The following is a 22,942-nucleotide window of genomic DNA, read 5'->3' on the forward strand; positions in this document are numbered from 1 at the left end:
TTATTGTCACCAATTTATCCAGGGAAAAATCTTACATTTTCTCTATTTCCATTTGGGGAAATGAACTATTTTTACAGAAGACCCTCCTGAAAATTAGTAAGCCCTGGTTTTAAAATGTACTTCGGAAGAAAACACTGTTAAATAAAAGGATGAGGTACCATACCTATGAAGTTTCTACTCGTCCTGCAGGCAGGAGGTACACTGGCATTGTTCCCACAAAGTATCTTACCACATAAGCAAATATGGACTTCCAAATTACTAAAGGAAGACTAATTCACCCAATGAAATTGCCTTAGAGCGTGGGGGCAAGGTTTCCATGGAGTTCCTGGCAAGACTTGCAGCTAGGCAGGAAACTGCTCGAGGGCCAGGGCTGGAGCAGAGCTGCAATCTGCTGCCTGCAGGTCCCTGCCCAAGATGCGTGGGCAGCAGATCACAGCTCTGCCCCGGCTCTGTACCATGCTGTCACCACCACAAGACCTCAGTCCCGGAGCAGCTCCCCACCCAGCTACATGCCCTGCCACCACTGCTGGGGCCCATCTCCATAGAAACCCTGGTCGCACACTATCTCGGCTCTGCTGCTCCTTCGGTGTCCATGGAAAATTGGCTGCAGCGGGCAGGGGCTGATGGGAAATGGAGTCTGCTGCTGGCCCAATCTGGCCTGCAGGCTGGATTTTCCCTGTCCCTGCCTTAGAGGCAGATAAAAGGCAATGTAGTTCTTTGCTAACAAGAATCTCCACTGCTTTCACAGGGGGGTAGGAGGTATAACAGTGACTGGATGGGGGTGGGAAGCATTTGGAGAATAACTGGGCAAAATCTTAAACATATCTAAGGAGTCAAAGGCAGCTGTCCTCCCAACAGGAAGTTTATGTTTGAGATCCTTCTGGACTTTTCAGTGGGTCCTGAATATGCAAAAAGAGAGTTGACAGGATGATAAATGCTGGGGGGGAGAAGGGGGGGTGTTAAACCAACACATTTCTCCTAAAAGTAAACAACCATTCATGACCAAAATTATAATTGCTGTGTGCTTCTACCCAATGCAGATTAAGAGAAAGAAAAATATTTTCTGTAAAAAAAAGAAATAAGGAAGTAAAAATATTTTCTTTAAACAAATCAACAAACATAAAATCTCCATTGGTGCCGTGTTAGTTCAGTCTAGTATTTCCTTAGAGAAAAACATCTTTAAATGTGAGAAGAATTAAAAGTTTAGCACTGACAACACACGCATGCCTCATTGGAAAGGGCATTATAATTTTGTACGTTTGACCCATATGACCTTCTGCCTTGTCCTGACTTGAAGGATGACTGAAGAAAAACCGAGGATAAGCAGAACATAGAGAAAATGTATTGATAAGGAAAGTCTGCCCGAAGCAGGGGGTATAAGAGGAACAAATACCATAACTGAACCCTGATTTTAGCCATAAGAGAAACGGAAATCTATTCATCAGAAGACTAATACAGTGCAATTCTATCAAGAATGCCAAGAATGATGCTGTACAATCTTTCTAATTACAACATTTTCAGAGCATTAGATATGGAGCAAGAGGCTACCGGAATAGGAGGTCAAGTAGAAAAAGAAGGGATTTGAAAACTGATTAAAATTCTTATTCCTGTTCACTTCCCTTTAGGAGATTAATACATTTTACTTCCCTTATCAAATATAACGTCTTCCATTGGGCACGACAGAGTTTTTTTTCTATTTAACAAAAGATTTCAACTCTATATAAACTAGAATCATTGATGTCACTAAAGCTCCAGAATCCGAGTTCTGTATACTTAATTGCAAGTACAGACTGCTATTGAATTATCAGTTTGATACTAGAGCAGTTAAGGCTTCTCACTATGGATCCAGAAGCATGAGTTGGAGCCTCTCTCTGGACTTGCACTGAAAATTATCCTCAGCCAATCCAGCTGTAACTAGATACCTGATCACAACAGTTTGGGAGTTAAAACATATCTGGATAAGTTAAATGTGTGAGTGTGTGATATTTTATTGAACCAACTGTATGGTTAGGATAGACTGAGACAATCATAGAATCACAGAAGTAGGGTCGGAAGAGACCTTGTAGATCTACAGGTCCAACCCCCTGCCTGGGCAGGAGAAAAAACTGGGCTCAAATGATCCCAGCTAGGTGGGAATCAAGCCTCCTCTTAAAGACCCCCAGGATAGGAGCCAGCACCACTTCCCTTGGACGTTGGTTCCAGATCCTAGCCAGACCATTGCATTATCAGAATAATGCAATACATTATTCTTCAGTTTTTGAAAGCTTATCAAAGTTTATCCCAACTATACAGTTGGTCCAATAAAAGATAATTACCCACAAAAATACTTGCCTCTTGCATACTCCCTGGACCATCACAGCTACATCACTCCAACAATACCATATCTGGATGAGATCACTCCTTTCTGTGCCACGAGCTACAGAAACTGGTATGTGTCTTAACCATTCTACCCCAATCACCAAGTCTCAATTCAGGTGGACTTTTGACTCCTTTCGTCTTAAAAATATATATAAAGTTTACAGATTTCCCAAAAAGAAAAAAAAAAATAATAATAATGTGTTTTGCTTTGTAATTACATTCCAGAACCCTATATTCAAAAATCAGGTTATATTTTCGACATTAATAGTGGTTCTTTAAAAATACACTAAGATTTCATTGATATGCTCTGCAAGTGATTTACCTGTTTCTTAGACCACACACAAAGATGCAACAGGAGTTGCATATTTGGAATGTATTTCAAAATATACAAGAGTCATAGCACGAATAAAGAGAGAGGCTTATGCTCAAAAAGGGCCTACCCCCTTGAAAGTGCAGCTTAATTACAGAAGAATTTACATTACTCCAAAACTATATTGTTTATGCTCTACTCACACAAGAAGAAACATTATCTTAGCAGACTGTTTGCCTTAGTTCTTTTTAAAGAATCAGTGAATTCCGTACCACTTTCCAAAGGCAAGTCTTATCACCCTCCATGGAGACAGCTAATCTCCTTTTGAGTCTCTCTCTGTTCTGGTTACTTGAAGATTTCTCCTCTCCCTACTACTTATTTTCTTGAAGAAGTGCTTTTTTGTTTTGTTTTGTTTTCTAGTTTCCTTCCCTCTTCCTGGCTGTCCTATTAAAGCTTAATATTTAAAAACAAAAAAAGACAGAAGACAGGAAGGTTCAGTTCTTTAATTTACAAAATGATATACTAAATGTTATGACCTACACTCTTTTGCTATTGTCTAATGTCTGTTCTCTTCAAAACAGTTCTTCAGTGTAGTTTCAAAGGCTTTGTCATTGTCAGCTGAAAGAAAGGTGACAGAAATCCTTTCATTACTCAGACATGTGTTACTTCGCTCCTATGTAGCTCAAAGCTTCCTAGGTATCTTTAAGTCTCCTTCAGCACCGTTCTGACTTTCAGAAGTTTTTTTTCCTTCTAGCCTCCATGATCTAGAGCAGTGGTCTCCAAACTTTTTTGATCGCACACCCCATCAGTAAAAAATTTTTGAGCACATACCCCAATATATGTATATTTATAAATTATATACATGTACTACTCGCGTACTGTACGTGACATGTAACCGTCTGACATACAGACCAAGTGAAAGTGCCAGTGTTAATCCATATATTAAATATTAGGAAAGTTTAATTTTTTTTTAAGATAAAAAATAAATATAAAATAGAAGTTTTAATATTTTCTTCATGAACCCCAATGAATTGTCTTGCACACACCCCACTTTGGAGACCACTGATCTAGGGGTCAAAGCAGAACATGGGCATTCTATTCTGACTGGCAATTTACTCTCACCCCGTTTCAGTTTATTAGCTATAAAACTGATATACTACTACTTGCATAAAGGGTGCAGTGTTGCTTACTGAATTAGATGCTTGCCAATACATGGTAATAAAAAGGACTATATAATGCTAGTGCAATGGGGGTTTTTTTAACCTTTACACTGGATGTCTCCAGCTGCATATTGCCACATAGGAGATCAGAGACTGTGAAATACTTATGACTTTATTCCCACCCCTCACAGAGAAATATCATGAAGCAATATGTTTGATCAGGAGAGAACAGCAGCTGTTACCTGGGAAGAGCAGTTATTTCTAGATTTTTTTGAGATGCGTCAACAGTGACCTCAAAAGAAGCAGTAAGCTGCAACTACATTAAGTTCCAGCCTTAGAGAAGATTTAAAACAGGGATGACCAAAATGTGGCCCATGGGCCGGATGCAGCCTGCCAGGCCATTCTACCTAGCCTGCAGGGCCCCTGAAAAATTTAGAAAATTAATAGTTATCTGCCCTTGGCTGCCTGTCATGCAGCCCTCAATGGCTTGCCAAAACTCAGTAAGCAGCCCTCCACCTGAAATAATTGCCCGCCCCTGGTTTAAAGAGATGGCTGGTGTCAAAGCATAAGGGTATGAAATAAATAACAAGAAAATGCAGAATTCCCATTGTTAGTTCACCCAGTTTATTCTTCAGCCAAAATCCTGAGTCACTAGTAAGGGAAAAAAAATTACTTGGCATTCACCCAAAAAGGAGGTAAATCTATCAAATGTAATTAGTTAAATGTCAAAGGTAAAGAAGTCAAAAGCAAACATAGGAAAGAATTTTCAATATTACTTCTAAAGCTATCTTTTAAACATAAATGTATCTAATATTCTTCTCACCTTCAATATGCCAAACCAATAAAAAACAAAAAAAAGTCAGGTCAGGCATCTTCCTAGTACAAAAGAGCATGTTCTCATATCATAAGATTTCACAAATATTTACAGTATAACACACATTCATCTTATTAGACTGAATCTTATACATGCATTTAATTCTAATCCTGAAAGTGAACAGGAACCCAGTACACATCTTAGAACTGATGGTATGTATTGTTTACTCAGACTACTCAATAATCAGACTTCTATTAACTGAAGTTTAATGTGTGGTTTTTGTAAAGAAACTAAGGAAGCAGTATGAACAAATAGTTTAGCATTTAGGGTGTTTTAAAAAACAAACAAACTGTCATACACATTTATTTTGGGTTCTGTCAGCTAAATTTGGTTCTGTCCATCTCTTAGAGAAGTTCTACAGGCCAAACTAGGCTCTCCACAACCCGTGTACACCTCCACCATCATTTGCAACAGCTATAAAAACTCCAGGGGGTACGTACATATGCTTATCCTGACCTTCAGAACATAATAAAAAAATAGAATTCATTCTCCTCAATGTTTGTCACCTCTACTACAGATGTTTCTCTTCTTTTAAGTATCATTTATTTTACTTGAACTGTAACCAAGCCAGTAACCATCAGGGTTCTGGAATAGATACAGTGTCCACAAGTTATTAGAATCACACTGGAAAAAAAAGTATTTTTGATCTAGAAGCCAAGATTACTTTGCTGCTACTTATTAACAACTGAACAAAGTAAAAAGCCCATGGAGTTCTTTCAAAAAACTCTGTGCAGTCTTGGCATTTCACTGTATTCTACTCAGTATTTCTAATAGTGGGAGAGAAAGTCGTATTATGGATTAAGCTGTAAGATTTTAATTCTAATACATGGTTGATTCTATTAAGCAAGATACTAATAGCCAACAGGAACGGTCTACATTTTCTGTTAATTAACTTTGTCAAAGCATTCTGTTTTTTTCTCAAAATAGAGAATCATCCATTTAGAAGAGATCACAGGGGTCATTTAGCCCAAGCCCCTGCACAAATTCAGACTACGCTATTTCTATAAATGCTCATTTCATTAGAAAGGAAGGTAAACATGTTGGATCATAACCAGACCCTCTCATGATATCCTTTAAATTCTCTAGAATTCCTCCAAGAAAAATAGATGCAATTTTTGAGAGTACTGCTTGTCCTTCCCACCCGCCTTGTAGTTTACTAGTGAAGAACTTGAATTTGGCACCTTTAAATATGGAACCTGGACAGCCTCCTTAGCAGCTTACAAGTAAGCACAGATCTCTTAATCAATGCTTTACTACCAAAAACATATCCATCTCAGTTCTACTACCAGAACTGCTTCTAGAGAAATGCAATTTATGTTGATAAAAGGTGACAGCTTTAATATACAGAAGAAACGTAACCGTAAGTGAGTAATGAGAACACCCCTAAGCACAGATAAATTCAAAATCCTTAGTACAGCTATTATAGATTTGATTTATACCAGTTCACCATTGTTAAAACTGTACCATAAAATCAATTCCTCTGCCATGCAATGTAAGTGAAGCATATTTCTGCCTATGGAACTGGATGACTTGTGAATTGTAGCTGTAGCTATCAATTGCCTATGTCATCTAAGAACTAAGAAAGCTGACCTTTGTAACAACGTTGTGCAGTAACAGAGAGTACAGAATACAGACAAAAAGATGAGGGGAAAGTACCATTTTCTCTTTAAATCACATATTAATTTAGGTAAAATTTTCTTCTTTAGGATTTCCAGTTGATCTTGGCTTTGTACGTCTGCCTTCTGGGTTGGAATCACTTGGAGACCGAGAATGTCTTCATACTGGATCTTATACCATACTAGGCATCCTGTCAGCTATTAAATAATACAGTCATTTTGTAAAACTGGGTTCTCTATCAGTTCTTCACTGATCATATACAAGTATTTTAGAAAGTTATGTTTTTGGTTTTCTTTTAGTGGAGTGATCTTACTAGATTTATATGAAACAGGTATTGTGAAGACTATTTCTGGAATATATGTGAAGAAATATTTATTAAACATTTAATAAATCTTTATTATTTAAAGATGTATTCAAATATTTATTAAACCCATTAAGTTTAAAAAATCCAGACACTTCTAAACCCTGCCTTAAAATCAAGAAGCAAAACATTACTAATACACACTTAAAGGAATATTAGTTACTGTACCCTAAAAGAAAAAAAATACTCATTACTTAAGCTCCATTAAAGCTCACAAAATATTTTGCTACATTCACAGAAAGAATGAGTCTCCATCTTTAAGTGTTATCATCAGCACTGTTATTGGTTTATATACCCTTTAACAGTTAATTTTCCAAACCTAGCAGGACACCTAAAATCGACATTCATTTATAAGACACATTAAGCAACAACATTTTGTTTTTCAAAAACAAGAATAGTACCTGTAAAATTTCAATTTCTATCCACATACCTACTAGTCATGTGTAGGATAAGCAACCTCACTATTAGATAAAATGTTCAAATTTTTAAAACAACTTTATTACAAATGTTCTTGTAACTGCTGATATTAATACATATTTTCCTAAGGGTTACATGTCTATTTTATTGATCATTTTCATTACCTGCTTTGATGGACACCTGCCTTCTATTATATTCTCCACTGGTAATGCACCAGCTCTTTTCCCTGTTCTAGAAGAGCACTTCATTCCATTACCAGGATACAAAAATAGAAATAAGCAGATAATTTAAAGAGGATTCAGCTGCTATTTGCTATTGTAAAAGCATGATCCCAGAACAGACTATAAATCTGCATTTTGTAAATGATGACATCACACTATTCGGTGATAATAGTCATGTAATACCAACTTGAGGAAATTGCTTCTAATGACAGCCAGTTGGCAGACATTTCACGAGTCAGAATAAAGAATTACTCTTCAACAGCCGGATTAGAGTATTGTATGCTTGTCGTCCTCATTTGTTCAACCATCAAGTACAAGGTTAAATGAAGGCCTCTTCATTTTCACTGCTGAAGATAACTTCTACCTGCATGATTTCTTTTCTATTTAATGCAATAGTAGTGCTGTTTTATCCTAACAGGAGCATCATCTATTTTTAAACAAGCAGCTCACAGGTAGATATTGATATAGACTGCCGATTTGACAATTATATTGTACAATGGGATAAAAAAAATGGTACTTTGATAAACTTTACACTAATGTAAATTGTGCCTTACAGCTACAGGATCTTTGTCAGCTACTGCAATTTTTAGGGCTAACATTAACATTTATTTTATTTTAAAAAAAGGAAGGCTGCTGGAGCACCACAGATCCCTTCTATTGCTCCTCCTTTTGATGTCACTCACATTTTAACTTTCCAAGATCTCTAATTTAAAGAATTGTTCTTTCTTCAAGTTTACTTCCTCCACATTAATAAAACCCCAAATAACTTATTTCATTTCTATTTACTTAGAGTTCATATTTCTCCACCTTTATTTAAACATTTTAATATTATAAATAGCCTAAGTCTGGCTGTAATTCTTAATTCGCGCTCATTCAGGGGAAAAGAGGGCCTGAGTGGGGGAAAACCCGGCCTGCAATAGTAGGGGAACAGCAGGCCCGGCCCAACAAGGCCGTGGCAGCGGCTGTGGGAAGGAAGGAGCAAGCCTCCTCCCCCCACCCCCCCTCAGACCTGGGCCCACTCCTCCCCCATGTCAGCCCCAAGTTTGCTCCTTCCATCCCCCCATTGTCACCAGGTCGGCCCAGGCCCCCCCCCCGCAGCAGCCCAGCTTCTCCCCACCCTCAGGCCCATGCCCGCTCCTCCCTTTCCCCCACCACAGTAGCGGGGATGGGGGGAGCGGTCCCAGACCCCAAGCAGCAGGAGAGAAGGGGGAGTGGGCCCAGGGCTCCATCCCCACCCGCTCCCCCCTCCCCCATCATTCTTAATGGGCAATTAGCTGGTTCATTTATAAAGCTCATGAAACTTGGTAAGCTTTCAGGAGCCTGGCAGTAGTGCTCTGCTATACCAAAAAAACCAAACTACATTTGTCAAAGTTCTTAATTCCCCAAGATATCAAAGGAACAAATTCAACTTTAGAACACAGGTCTCTGCTGTAAATACTCTGAGGAGTTACTGAGAAACAAACATTGAGGCTTCTTTAAGAGTTCTTAAAAGTAACATCTACACTTTATTAGAATGATGCTAATTATAATAGCGGCAAAGAAAAAAATTTCTTCCTTTCCTTATTCACTACTCTCCAGATGCTTTTACCTAAATAGAGAGGTAGCCTAGACACGTGAAGACCGACTGCCTCATTTCAGAAGCATTCAGAAGAAATCTCACTGGTCAGACTATAAATATTAAAAAACAAAAAGTAAACTCATTAAGATGGGTATTGTTCTTTTTACATAAATCAAACATTCGGTCTCCAGGCACCACCCTAAAACAAACAGTGATATTTTTCACCTCGTATAGATTTTGCTTCCTAGGTTTGCAAAATATTTGCTCGTGCTATATTGCAGATATGAGGTTAGTAGCATTTAAGCATCATTAGATAGGTCAAGGTGCATCTGGTAAGGATACACCACACCTATTTTTAACTGTACAAGCATTTAAGTCAGGCAATCAGCACATGTACCTGTACAAACGTCTAATTCAGAACAGGTGTTCTAGAGGTGGACAGAAAGTAGCAGAGAGACTTCCATATTAGTAAGTTGATATGTATCATTACATATGTATTAAAAGAGCATTATGTGGTCATGGCAAATTATACCTTGTACATCAGTAGCTCTCAACCAGGGTGCTCCAGTATCCTGAGGTGCCTTGATCTTTTTCAAGGGTGCCATACAATATTAGCTCTGTTAGGTGTGCAAACATGATTCAAAAGATAAACGCAGAGATTTCAAATAGGCATCCAGTGTCAAAAACACCATGAGATGTTGTGGGCTGCATTCTTCACAACAGACTAATTTCTCTATTATCTTTCTGTAGTGAAAAAATGACTGAAAGCTAAGAACTGGCATTTTCTGATAGGTGCTTTGAATCTAAAAAAAGTTGAGAACCACTACTGTAAGATACTACAAGAAATATTTGGAAAAAAACCCAGCTCTTTATGATAAAGGTTAAAGATAAATATATTACAGTTAATACAGATGAACCAAACCTGCCTATTGAAATATTTATAAATTTGTACCACAGTGTAGTATGCAACAACAAATTATAATAGTTCCTAGAGGATTCAAGCATGGATACTGAGTCAAAAGGGACACAAACTCAGCTAACTGTACCCCACGCCTTCAGAAGCTACCTGTTGAATTTCTGGTTAGAGCCTTTCACATATTAGCAACAGCAGTTATACAGCAATTCTGTTCTGCAGCAAATGTCAGTGGCCCATGATGCTGCAACAGGTAGTACTTTCTAATTTGTTGGGCAACTAGACAACTTGGCTAACAAAACTAAATTGTTCTCTACTTCCATGCAACAATACCAAATAGCCCAATGTTAAAAACCCAATCCCACATTTTGCATTATGACAGAAACATGGCACAATTCTTGTTTTGAAAAAGCCCTAGAAATAAATTCCAGAACTTGGAGCCTTCAAAAGAAAGGGTTCTGCTATGCTTCACTCATGGACCTCTTGAGTTCAGCCCTTGGGAGATGGACAACAAAGAGTATTATATTCTGCAGCTGCCACTTCAGGCACAGTGGAAAGGCTAACTTAATGATAGCCAATTTTATCCAGAGCCAAATGCAAAACTAGCAGGCAGCACTCACCACTATGAACTATTTGAAACAGTTATAGAAATCTGCATCTTTATTTTTTTTAATGGGGGAGTGTTTAAAATATTTGAACATTAACATATTGAATGTGTGATATGAAGACTGTTCAGCCTTTTAAAAAAGGAAGTAAAAAATATAACACTAGTATAAATAAACATGCCATTGTATACACAAAAACACAATCAGTACTGGTATTTATATTTTTATATTTTTAGGAGATCTGAAATCTTCAAAAATAATGAGGAGAAGGACTTAAAAATAAAAGCTCTCAATGAGAAAAAAGGCAGACTTGGGAGACTGCTGCTGTACACCTTTTAAATGCTGTTTAGGTTTTCAAGTGTGGTATAATTACTTGCTCCTACACTAAAATAAATAGGACTCTAAATGGTACTGAACTCTGTCTCAGTGTAGGATCAGAACCATGCTGTTTGATCTGAAAACTTATTTTGAAAATGGATATTCATCTTGAAGTACTGCATATTAAAATGTATAGACAAAAACCCTGGCTATATGACTGCTTTAAAATAACAACATAAATTATTAATAGTTTGAACATTAAGTTGAAGAGAAGCACCTCGAAAGTAAAATCTGTAATAAAAAAATAATCTCAGAAAAACAAAAAACCTTTTTCTAATGTTTAACAACTATTCAGATTAACCAGAACATCTGTAAACTGATAAGAGTTCCTGAAGTTTTACTTTACCAAGGTGACGATGTGGAAACACGCTGCAATTGGAAGACAAAAAATCTGTCTCTTCATCCTCATCTATGGTCTGTCCTAATGAAAGCAGGCTGACCCGTCTCATCTTCAGTAGCCTTGGGGAGCTTTCACGAGTTGTATCTCCAATATCCAGAACCACATCTCCAGAAATGACAGCAGGAACAACTTTTTTAAAAAATTCCATTTTTCTGGAGCTCCTTCTATAGTCCCAACAGCAATTAAATTCAGCAATTTAGCTTCATACAATGCACCCAGGTACTTGTACTAACTTCCTTGAAGAGACATTAAGGTGGACTACTCAAACTACTTTACATAGTGATATCATGTTGAACCTGGGTGGTGCCAAACACTAGTACGTCAGCTGCCAGCTGCTGGAAGGCAGATTTTAAGAGGCGTTTACCGCACAGACTGATAAAAAACCAAACAACAAGCCACTAACTTAAATATACAATGTCTGTTAACTGCTATAGAGTAATGTTTAGCACTGCAATTACTTTAAAAGGAGATGAATTTATAATTATACATTAAGTTCTTTTTTTCTTTATAGTTACATAGCTCATTTTAATTAAGGGTGCAGGGAGGAGTATTCATCTGCATTCAAAGATAACACTTATCTTTTAAAAAGTCCACTCACCAGCTTTACAAACAGCATTACTAACTTCAGCATTACATGCCTTAAACCAGTTATACTCTCTGTAGAGTAGGCAACAGCATCAACAACATTTTATTATGCTAAAATATATTTTAGCAGGGTTCTTTTACCATTCTTATCACCAGAATACCTGAGCATCTGAGTACCTTAAGCAATGTGACTACACATCTATTCACATGCTGTTTGATCACTCATCTCCTCCTCAGGGGGTAAAGCATGGGCAACTGAATGCCCTGTTTTGGTAGGCTTTTAGGGTGCTTTAAAAAGAGAGAGAGTGAAAGAGAAGGGGAGAGAGAGAAGTGTTGCTATGTATTTATGTTAGAGAAAACACTATCAAAGGAATGGAGACTTATTTGGAGGAGAAGGTCTTAAGAACTATGACTGAAGAATCCCTTTGCATTTCTTAAAATACTTTTTACAAGCTGGATTTAAAAACAAACAAACAAACAAACAAAGCAATATACGATTATATCTACAAAGTAAAATAACCTAAAGCTAAAATAATAGGTCTCATAATATACTAAGGAATAAGTTCTCGCCCTTCCCATGACCTTGAGGAAAATATCAGACATCATTCAGATATATTTTGTATACTACTAGTTATTTTGAACCTCTGTTACTGAAGAGGCAACAAACTTTTAAACAGCTATTTTCATCAATAAAGCAACTCATTATCCTAGTCATATTTTCAAGACACCTCAAAATCATTCATACTAACCATGTTCAGCTTTTAATACATTGCAGTAACTATATTTTATAATGTACTCTCTTTGAGACCAGACATTTTCTTATTTTCCTTCAAGTTTAATTCAAGCATCAAACAAATAGCACAGCCTGCTTCATATATAAAATTCTAGTCTTTAAAACTGAATAACTGATTACATGGGAGTTATTAAGCAACTGTAAAGTTAAGGTACCATCTTCTATATCTCAGCCACAAAGAATTTCATAGTACATAGATATTAAATTAAGCTAAAAGTTAATACACCAATATATCAATCGATATCCAGTCATAATATTAATGAATTCTAAAAAACGGTTTTCCAACTTTCAAATTCCAGTGAAGCAACTGAAAATGTAGATCTTTAGAAAAAAAGTGTCCCCATTAAATATGCTATTGGAATTAGCTCAATTATAGTCTGTATTTTTCTATATAAAATTAAATCCAACTTTTGATAGTACTAATATTATCACTCACACAAAAAGTGTGACCTCCCTCATGAAAGGATTAGTGATATGCTGCAAAGAACTGAAAGTAGTTGCACGAATAGGAAAAAACTGCAGAAAAAAAAAATGCTCAGAAAGAAAAAAAGCATGTAAATTTCAGGTGTCTCCATCCTAACCTGAAATAATTAAATAGATTAAAGTGCTGCATAGAGAATTGGCAATTATAGGCCAAGGATTTCTTAAAACATAACCAACTTTTATATCCCTAGGCTCAGATGTGTTTAGATTACTATTTTTACAATTGCCTAATGAAAATATGACCCTCTAAACATTACTATATATAAAGCATCTCTGGGTGCTTTTAAGTTACCAGCTCACATTCTATTACGTGTGTTACACTCAAGAACATCAGCATCACTCTGAAGCAGGAGGGATTTTTTCCTATCTAAAACAAAAAATTTGTGCCCATAAGAGCACAGTGCACCAATAACTTTTTAGAATAAGTTCAAATGCATTTGTGAGTCTAGCTGTGTTTCCTGCTTCAGACAACATTCTATCAGGAATTAATAGACAAAACTAAAATTATTAATAAGCCATTATAATTAATTTGAAAGTTCCCTAGTGGTGTGACAAACATATTAAATGTCCTTTTTAACAGACCTACTTAACACACCAAGTACATAAAATGCCCTTTAGAACTTACCGCACCTTCAAAGTCAATTCATTTATCCTGATTTTGTGAATCTTGGGCTGATTAATGAGGAAGAACTTCTGGACCTAAACCAGAGTCAAATGAACTGCTTCATCTAAGGAAGAAAAATAAATAAAAAAAAAAAATGTTGAGCTTCTGCTGTTAAATATTTACACTGAATAGTCAGACACTAGTCTGAATATTTGCATTTCTGCTTTCTTTTTAAGTTAAAACCTAGCATTTAGTGTATTGGATGCTAGCATATTAGTCAACATAATGGATGCTAGCATATTTGCCATGATACAAACAAAGACTTAAACATGTGACAACCTTTCAAAAAATGTAAATTCACGCGTGTAGCCTCCAAACAATAAATAAGCACCTTGCAAACACAGGTAGAGTAGGCAAATGTATAAATTAAGCAAAAACTAGACTTTAAAATAAAGTTCAAGTTAAGGCAAAACAGAGTGCCCGATACCCTTGACTATTAAAAATTAAATTGCTCAAAAAGGTACTGAAATAGAGCTCAGGTGTTTTAATAAGAAGTCAAGTTGTAATGTCCTCTCCAGTGGTTCTGTACATTTGGAAGGAGAGAACAAATCAAGAATCATATTATCATAATATCCTAAGAAAATTTATCCACTGATAATCAAGTAGAAAGCTTTCCTGCACAAACAAGAACCTAGAACAATTTTCTACAGAATATAAACTGCAGGTTCCTGTCAACTTGGCTGTATGTACAGTTTCTAACACTTTGTACATAAACTGACTGTGGATGAATTTAGGCTGGAAATCAGACCATCATTATTACCATCAGCTTTGTAATGGCTACCCAATAAGAATGGCAGCAGCAAAAACCAAAAACCTTCAAGACAGACCTCGATCAATTTATGAACAGGATTGCGCGGTGTTTAGGCCCTACCTAAATCATAGAGACTGCCTCTGTTTTTCAGTCATGGCATGGTTTCTGAAGCCATTTTTGCAGCACAGCATGGCACCTCCCTCTTCCCCCCCATACCTTTCATTGGCTATGGGGTCCTGGAAGTCCCACCCCACCCTGGAGATTGCCAGATGGCCATCTGGCAATCTCCAGCGAGGGGCAAACTTCCAGGACCCCTTGGCCAATCTCCACCCCACTTAACCTCTCCCTCCTCCCCATACTCCAGGATGCCAGGGTTTCCCATGCTTTTCTGTTTGCAGCAGCTTTTCCCCCTCCCCCACCCCACCCCCCACTGGTCACTGCCATTTTTGTATTCTTTCACATGGACTGGGATTTTTTCCACAGAGGACCCACCAAATTGGCAACTTCCATGGAAATTGCATGATCATGAATTTGGTATGTCCGTAGCAATGTGGTTTGTTTGTAATAGCAGAGAACTGGATCTGATAATCCAGGAGATCCCTTCCAGTCCTAGTTTAAGAGTGTGCAAGGGACAGAAGATAGAGGCTGGAGATTCCATGTTCCCAGTCATATGGTTGTATATGCACTGCAGTCAAGTTTAAGACTTATACTACATTTATATTCAATTGCCACAATCTTCCTATAGAAACTGGTAAGTAATAGTACCCTGATTTTACAGATGAGGACACTAGTACTGTTTAAGTAGCCTAACCACAGCTAGAGAGATACCACATTAGGGCAGAAGTTATAAAATGTCTGTATGTTTTTACTCTACCGCCAGATTAGTTCACTAGGCTGCATCACTGAACTGCCCCTCCTCTATTCAATACTTAACATCATGTTATTGAATTGCTTCCCCTTTTGGCTAGAGGTCAGGCTATATTCAGCAGAGAAGCCAATTCCAATGCATCTCTAGTGCTGCACACTCTCCTAGACTTTCCCTAAAATTCAATAATGACATGCAGCCCTAGACGGGATCAATCTACACATGAATAATATTGCTTCTGGGGGCTTTTTTTTTTTTCCTTCTACATGTGCACCCAGGACCGCAGCACACTGAACCCAGGTGGTGCAGCCCCAGCTGGCAGGGGGCCAAAGGTCAGCCTGCCAGCCCAGAACTGCTCCGATACAGCTCAACATGGTATGGAGGGCCTGGCTGGAGCACAAAAGGTGCTTCGGTGCAGGGCTAGCCAGCAGTTAGGGCTAGCCACACTAAAGCACCCTCATGTCCCCAGGCAGCCCCATCCGCATCTATACCTGTGCTGAGGTGGGGTGAATAACTCTGCCATAGGATGGTACTTTTAACTGATAGTACCAACCTATGGTTGAGTTAAATTAGTTACTCCAGCTGGATGGCTCCACACATGTAGACTAGTAACACTTTACTGCAGAGCTAACTAGGCAACTCTGTAATAAGCATTTCATGTAGACGTGCCCACAGGTCCCCAGAGAACAGCCCTTGCAAAGAACCAGTGAACATCTGAGGGGACAACTGCCAACTTTTCAGATCAATAAACCAATACACACTAGTGCCCAATGCCCCTCAAATAGGTCTAAGGGAACCTGTAGACACCACCCAGTGAAACTGCCTGCAGCCCCACAGTCTCTTGGGTTCACCCAAGCCAGCATTTCATTCCTGGTCTGGCAGATGGATAGCTTAGACATAAGCCAAAAGTCTCCCTCTGTCTGAGGAAGGGTGTTTGTGCCTGAAACCTTGCAAATAACGTTTTTTCCCCCATCTATTTAGTTGGTCTAATAAAAAGAGATCACACATCTACCCAAAGAACTTTGCCTGCCTATGATTTTAGGCAAACACAGCTATAGCCAACAATGCTTGAGTATTAAAAAAATTGGACAGATGCTGCCATACCTTCACCCTTTAGGCCCTTGCTTATACTGCTATTCACAAGTATAGAATGCTCACTCTGAAATCGAAAAGGATCCCTACAGCAGTTTCCCTGGTCATACTGGGAAAAGGAAAGAAACAATGACAAGAAGAGGTTTCGTACTAGTTTTTTCTCCCCCAAATCTTGAGAGGGGGAACTTCCCTAAGTTAAATGATGTGTTACTGTGGTTAGTGGTGTGGTTTCCTCCAGTACGGGCTGAATGAATGGACTTTAAAAAGAGGACAGAAAACTGGCTGAAGCATCAGGCTCAGAGGGTAGCTATCACTAGCTTGATGTCTAGTTGGCAGCCACTATCAAGTGGTGTGCCCCACGGATCAGTCCTGGGGCCGGTTTTGTTCGATATCTTCATCAACAACCAGAAAGATGACAGAATGCACCCTCAGCAAGTTTGCAGATGACACCAAGCTGAGGAGAGTAGTAGATACACTGAAGGGTAGGGTAGGATTTAGAGAGACCTAGACATCTGGTCTACAGTGCTGCCTGAGACACCTGGACAAACTGGAGGATTGGACCAAAAGGAATCTCATGAGGTTCAACAAGGACAAGTGCAAAGTCCTGTACTTAAGACAGAATGATCACATGCACCAGTATAGGCTAGAGGTCGACTGGCTGAACAGTAGCTCTGCAGAAAAGGAGCTGGGGATTACAGTGGACAATAAGCTGAATACAAGCCAACTGTGTGACCTTGTTGCCGAGAAAGCCAACAGCATGCTGGGCTACATTAGTAGGATTGTTGCTAGCAGGTCAAAAAGAACTGATTCTTCCCCTCTGTTCTACACTGGTGAGGCCACACCTGGAGTACTGTGTTCAGTTTTGGGCCCCCCACTACAGAAAGGATATGGACAAATTGGAGAGTCCAGCAGAGGGGAACAAAAATGGTAAAGGTGCTGGGGGATATGACTTATGAGGAAAGACTGAGGGAACTGGGCTTATTTAGTCTAGAGAAAAGACGACAGAGAGAATTTAACTTCAGCCTTTAACTACCTAACAGGGGGCTCGAAAGGGGACGAATCTAACTGTTCTCCATAGTGGTAGATGACAGAACAAGCAGCAATGGCCTCATGTTGCAACAAGGGAAGTTTAGGTTAGCTATTAGGAAGAAGCGTCTCACTAGGAGGGTAGTAAAACACTGGAACAGGTTATCCAGAGAGGTTGCGGACTCTCCATCCTTGGAGGTTTTTAAGACCTGGCTAGACAAAGCCTTGGCTGGGATGATCTAGTTGAGCTAGCTGAGGATGTTCCTGCTTTGAGCAGGGGGTTGGATTAGATGACTTCCTGAAGTCCCTTCCAACCCTAATTTTCTATGATTCTATTAAAAAATAAAAATCACATGACAAATTGCATGACACAACAAGTCAAAGACTGCAGTAAGGAACTCCAGGGTCAACTTTGCAATTTAAATATTACATACTTTAACAATATTATATCAAGAGGTTTACTGAATAATATGAGCCTGTTCAAATTAAAACAACAAAAACAAAAAAACCTTCATTTAATGATAAAAAGACAGGGAGAATTGTTTCCTTCCTCAAAACAGGGCCAATTATGATCTCTGATTTAAATATGCAAAGTCTTCACAATCAAAACACCATGGACTCTCCAAACAATACAAAATTATCACTCTCATTAGATCAGAATAGTGGTGTCCAACTCATTTGGCCCCATGGACTAAGTGAGTGGTACAAGACTGGTCCACAGACTGGATCCAAAACACAGAGCCAGATTATTCCACAGAACTGGAATTGGGTGACATCAGCATTTTATTGCTGTTGCTCTTAGAGCCATGGCAGCCACCACCATCCCTCCTGCCAATAAGTTTCTAGCCCAGCAGACAGCACTGTAGACCAGATGCTGCAGTTCTGCAGCACAGATTATGGGGGTGGGACTCTGTATGAATCCAAAATTTAGTGACAAGATATGCCTCAGCAGCATTAAATTGCCATGGCTCTTGGAGCTGCAACAATTAGCTGCCCCAAATTTCTGGACCTCTGTATCAGTGACATGGGCTCCACAGCCCAAGTCTTGTACATTCCTAGTCTAGAATGAATGAGTAATAGCTGAATGATGGTTCAATTACCCTACTCAGAAAACTGCAAAATTACAAGATCTGTATTACCATCTCTCTTTAAATACAAAATGACCTGAAATTTAAGATGCACCCAAATTTTTTTTATTCTTAAATTTAACAAAAAAAATAAAGCAACACAAAAAACATCCATGACGCATACAAGAGCTTCTCTCTCTCACACTTTTTTCCCCCCTCAATTTAAGATTCAGGAAATTTTTGGAAGAACGTTTTTCCTTTTAAAAAGTGTATTATATTCAAAGGAATATAAAATGCAGAAAAATGCAATTACTATTTAACTCAAAGTCACTGTTAAACTGTAACAAATGCATACATGATATCTCCAATATGTTTTTCCTAACATTAATAAATACACACATTGATTGAAATTTATTTTGACCTAACTGCACTGAAATGTATTTTAAGCATAGGAGTTCAGGATACAGACTCAAAATCAGAACTTCCCAGTCTTTAAGACTAGGCACAAACATTCAAAAAGCCCAAGGCAGAATCAGTCTAAGTTGCATAGTTTTCTGTAAGCAATGTAGTTTAGATTGGTAGTGAGCAGAATCCTTTGGTGGGGGTAGGGGCAATCACAGACTAACTTCTGCCAGTTTTAAACCAAATCTGTGTGTACTAAACTTCTGTTACAATTATGGACCAGTTTTGTGTGCCAAACCGCTCTTCTGCTCCAAGTATAAACCAGTTTACAATCACTTAGTGGTAAAACTATAATGTCTGTACCTGGCCTACAAGTTAGAGGCTACTAGTGGGACAAGAAGAGTGGAAAAATCCTGATCATACATTGTTCACTTTCCCTTTCAGCATTCATTCTCTGCCACCATGTGACAGAGGGTACTGGGCAAGATGGACCTAGGATCTGACCCAGTAAGTGGCAGCTCTTGTGTTCTCCCTGTAGAAATAAACAAGTAAACTTTGTCTCACCGAAAAACATTTTTTAAAAATCTAAACAGGCACATCCCTATGTGAAGTATACAAAATTAGCTAAAGAGAAAATATAACTAAAAACTGTCTGCACGAGAACTTTGAATATTCTCATAAATAAAAAATGGACAAGCAGAAATGCCTGGTAGATAACACATCTGGTTGCTCAAATATTTGAGGCAGGTATGTGAATTATTAATAAATTTTACTCATTTTACATGTGATATGGCACATTTTTCCTATAATACTCAGAGTGCATGATGTTATGATAAAAGCTACTAAGCACTTCCTTAAACATGGAACAAGGGATAGGGTGGAGAGAAAAGAGGATGCAAGGGAAATCACATACACTGCATTTTTAAAGAGGTAGGGCATTTAGCCCTATTTATAAATTAAAGTTAATTACATAATAAAAAGGTTTTTCTCCCCTTGTTCAGTGTGTTGAAAAGAGAAAATGTACATTCAAAGAATATGAAACAAAAACCAAGTCACTGTTACACAAGTGTTCCATTTCTTAATTAAAAGAATATATTCTTCCCTTTTCTCCCATAAATGGAATGAAGCTAAAGCAAGTAGTTTGGTGAGAATATGACATTCATGGCATATTCTCCACAGCCCTGCAAAGTTCCTTCACTGACGATAAGTGCTGAGCTTCCATAGATTTTGAGAGTAGGACAATGCTGAACTTGGCACCACATGCACCAACCACCCCAAAAGCTAGCCAATGGATACTAATGCTTGTTCATTCAAATCCTCAAATTTTTCCAGACTACTATTGTGTAATCACTAGTCATACAAGGTCATCACAGTTCCCAAAAGTATACAAGTCTGGGTAGCCACTGTACAAGGGCTAGGACCTTAAAATATTTAGGAGATGCACTATTTTAGGGCTGAACTGCTTGCTCCTTCCACAAAATAACAGAAATTCTTTGCTCAGGAAAAACCTTTCCATCACCAATTCTCATGTGAAATATGAAACATAACAAGAAGCATAATTCAACATCCTGCTTGTCAGACACCTCTGAGGTGAACAGGCTGCTCCAATTTTTATCCAGGCCTAATTTGCATAAAATTAAAATTTTTCCAACCAGGAGAATATACACTACCCTGGAGCTCTCTTGTGATAGATGAATTTTCATTTTGACCAGGGAGAAATTTTACAATCTTTGCATTCTCTTATGCCTGTGGAAGGGCATATGTGCACAAAAGCTTGCAAACAAAGAAAAAAATTGCAACCGTCTAGTTGGTCTAATAAAAAAAAAAAAAAATCAATGTTTAATATGGCAAGGGAGAGGATGAGTTTGGGAGAATGGCCTATTTTGTATGTATGGAGATTTACAAAATTAGTTTTCAGGAAGAAGGTAACCAGGGCTCCAATTAAACATAGCGACATCAAGTGAGCAATCCAATACACACAGTTCCACCTTGAGCTCCAGAATAGGAAAACCTACAGGGGCTCAGCATTTGGGATATGCAGAATGGCTCGTTTTCATTTCAAATTTGGCAGTTTTGGCGTTTCAGATAACTGCACCATTTTGATTCAGCTGAACCTGTTGCAGTTTCAATGCTGTTTTGGAGATTCGGCAGCTGTCACATCATGCGGACTCAGCACGGCTTGGCAGGGTTGGTGTGTGCTGTCTGGGAGCTGGGGCTGCTGGGTCCAAGTGGTGCTGGGCTCTAGCTGACTGCTGGAGCAGCCCCAGCTCCCAGACAGCACATGGCACCCTGCCGAGCTGTACTGCACCCATACAATGTGACACTTGCTGCACAGGTGCCAGGCAGGGGGGGCAATCCCCACTGTCCCCCAGTGACCTGTGCTGGGGGCAGGGGGGTTCTCTGCCAGGAGTGCCCAGAGGCCCCATTCGCCACTCCTGCAGCTGGTAAGTGCAGGGCTTTTAAAAACAAAAAAAGTGCCAGGGTGCTGGGGCCAGGCTGGGGAAGGAGGACCATCAGGGAGCACAGGCTCCATGGCGGGCTCTTCCAGGAGGCCCCACCACCCCTGCTAGAGCCAATGAGTGCAGAACTCTGGGGTTTTTTTATGCCAGGAGGCTGGGCCAGGTGGGGGATGGGGCTGGGCAGAGCAGCCATGGGGGCTTCTCCCACGGCTCCCCACCCTGTGCTTGGCCATGCCGAGCAGACTCAAGTGCTGGCACTGGCCCCAGCCGGCAGAGGCAACATGTTGTCATACTGCATGCAGATCTAGGGACCCACACCCTCCAGGAGGGTTGTGGGGCTATGCCAAACTCCTTCTGGGGGTGAGAACCCCTGGATCTGCACACAGCAGGCTGCTGTCCCACCCCCACAGCACTGGGATTGGAAGGGACCTCAGGGACAGCTCACAAACACTGGCCAGCTATAGTCCTTCCGTACCTCTTCTCCCTCCCTCTGCTTTAGTTTGTTTCCCTGCAAGCCAAGCTCCAGAACATCCAAAATATTACTGAAATGTTTTGGATGGTTTCATTTCATTTTTGGAGATGTTTCAGAGCCTTCTATTTAGTTTCGGATTTGGTATTTCAGGTGCCAAAACACCTCAGAAATGAAATGGCTGCTGAAATTTCACACAGCCCTACTCAGCATACATCTTCAATAAAGGAGTTTTTGCAGGGCCTTAGAAACCATGCCATGAATATTGTGCTTTACTGGCTACTGGCTTTTTCTTCCATAAATAGAAAGAAGCCAAGGGGAGAATGTTGTAAATTTTCTTCTAGTAGGAAGGCCCACAAATCCTCTCTTTTTAATTTCATCTTTATACAGCTCGTCAGAACCACTAGCAAGCAAAAATGTCCAAAGTTCTTATATATCTAGTTTGAATTAACTGCTTTCCACTTCTCCTCTGTAGCTTCCAAAGTTGGAATATCCCCAATTCCCTCGGCTGACAGGAGGCTAACTCATCTATGTCAACCTCCTGATAATGAGGTTCTTCTGAGTCAAGGTAGTGTGAAGATGTAGGACATATCTTGCAGTACAGATCCTCTGTCAGTTGGCAGAGCCCCCTAAATGATATACACCGTGTACCAAGGTGTTCCATCAACTTTGCTTGTGGTACTCAGGTTGATGGTAAAGCTAAACCAACAATAGCTCCCTTCAGTCAGCGTGGAAGCTTCTACACCAGGGATTTTTCTACCATAGTTACCCCAGCTAACGCGTATGACTTTTTCCTACACTTCTTACTGACATAACTATAATAGCAAAAAACTCTGTACCGCAGATCAAGCCCTAGATCTGTAGTAGCACTACCAAGCAAAAGAACCTAAGATACCATTAAAAAAAAAGAAAAAAAAAGGAAGCAACATCTGTAGTAGATATTAGTTGTGATAAATATATGTCATTTGTGGCTTCTAGCTCATTTTGTAGCAAAAAAGAACTCAATAAGAAGAAGGATAGACCCCAAGGAAGTTAAACACAACCAATGAGAAGTGTTCTAAGGAAACATGCTGAAACAATACTGGTGAACAAGTTAAGGGGCTGTGACTTGGAT

The 22,942-nt window shown here is 39.1% G+C and overlaps 1 protein-coding gene across 5 annotated transcripts in view; it reads right to left on the minus strand.

Moving 5' to 3' along the window:
- Positions 1-22,942, minus strand: part of FRYL (FRY like transcription coactivator) — a 311,142-nt gene that overhangs the window by 232,229 nt on the left and 55,971 nt on the right. The window contains exon 3 of one of the 5 annotated variants that reach the window (XM_019552761.1): positions 13,664-13,761. The exons of 1 other annotated variant lie outside the window; for it this stretch is intronic. Coding sequence is in view for 2 of the 4 variants with exons in the window: in XM_019552758.1 (XP_019408303.1) it covers positions 11,119-11,320 (202 nt within the window). In the remaining 2 variants the exon portion in view is untranslated. Of the gene's footprint in view, positions 1-11,118; positions 11,465-13,658; positions 13,762-22,942 lie in introns of those variants that run through there. 3 more of the 5 variants (XM_019552762.1, XM_019552758.1, XM_019552759.1) reach the window with 3 other exon arrangements.

Source organism: Crocodylus porosus, unplaced genomic scaffold, assembly GCF_001723895.1.
Source record: "Crocodylus porosus isolate Cpor-Errol unplaced genomic scaffold, CroPor_comp1, whole genome shotgun sequence".
Lineage (NCBI taxonomy): Eukaryota > Metazoa > Chordata > Crocodylia > Crocodylidae > Crocodylus > Crocodylus porosus.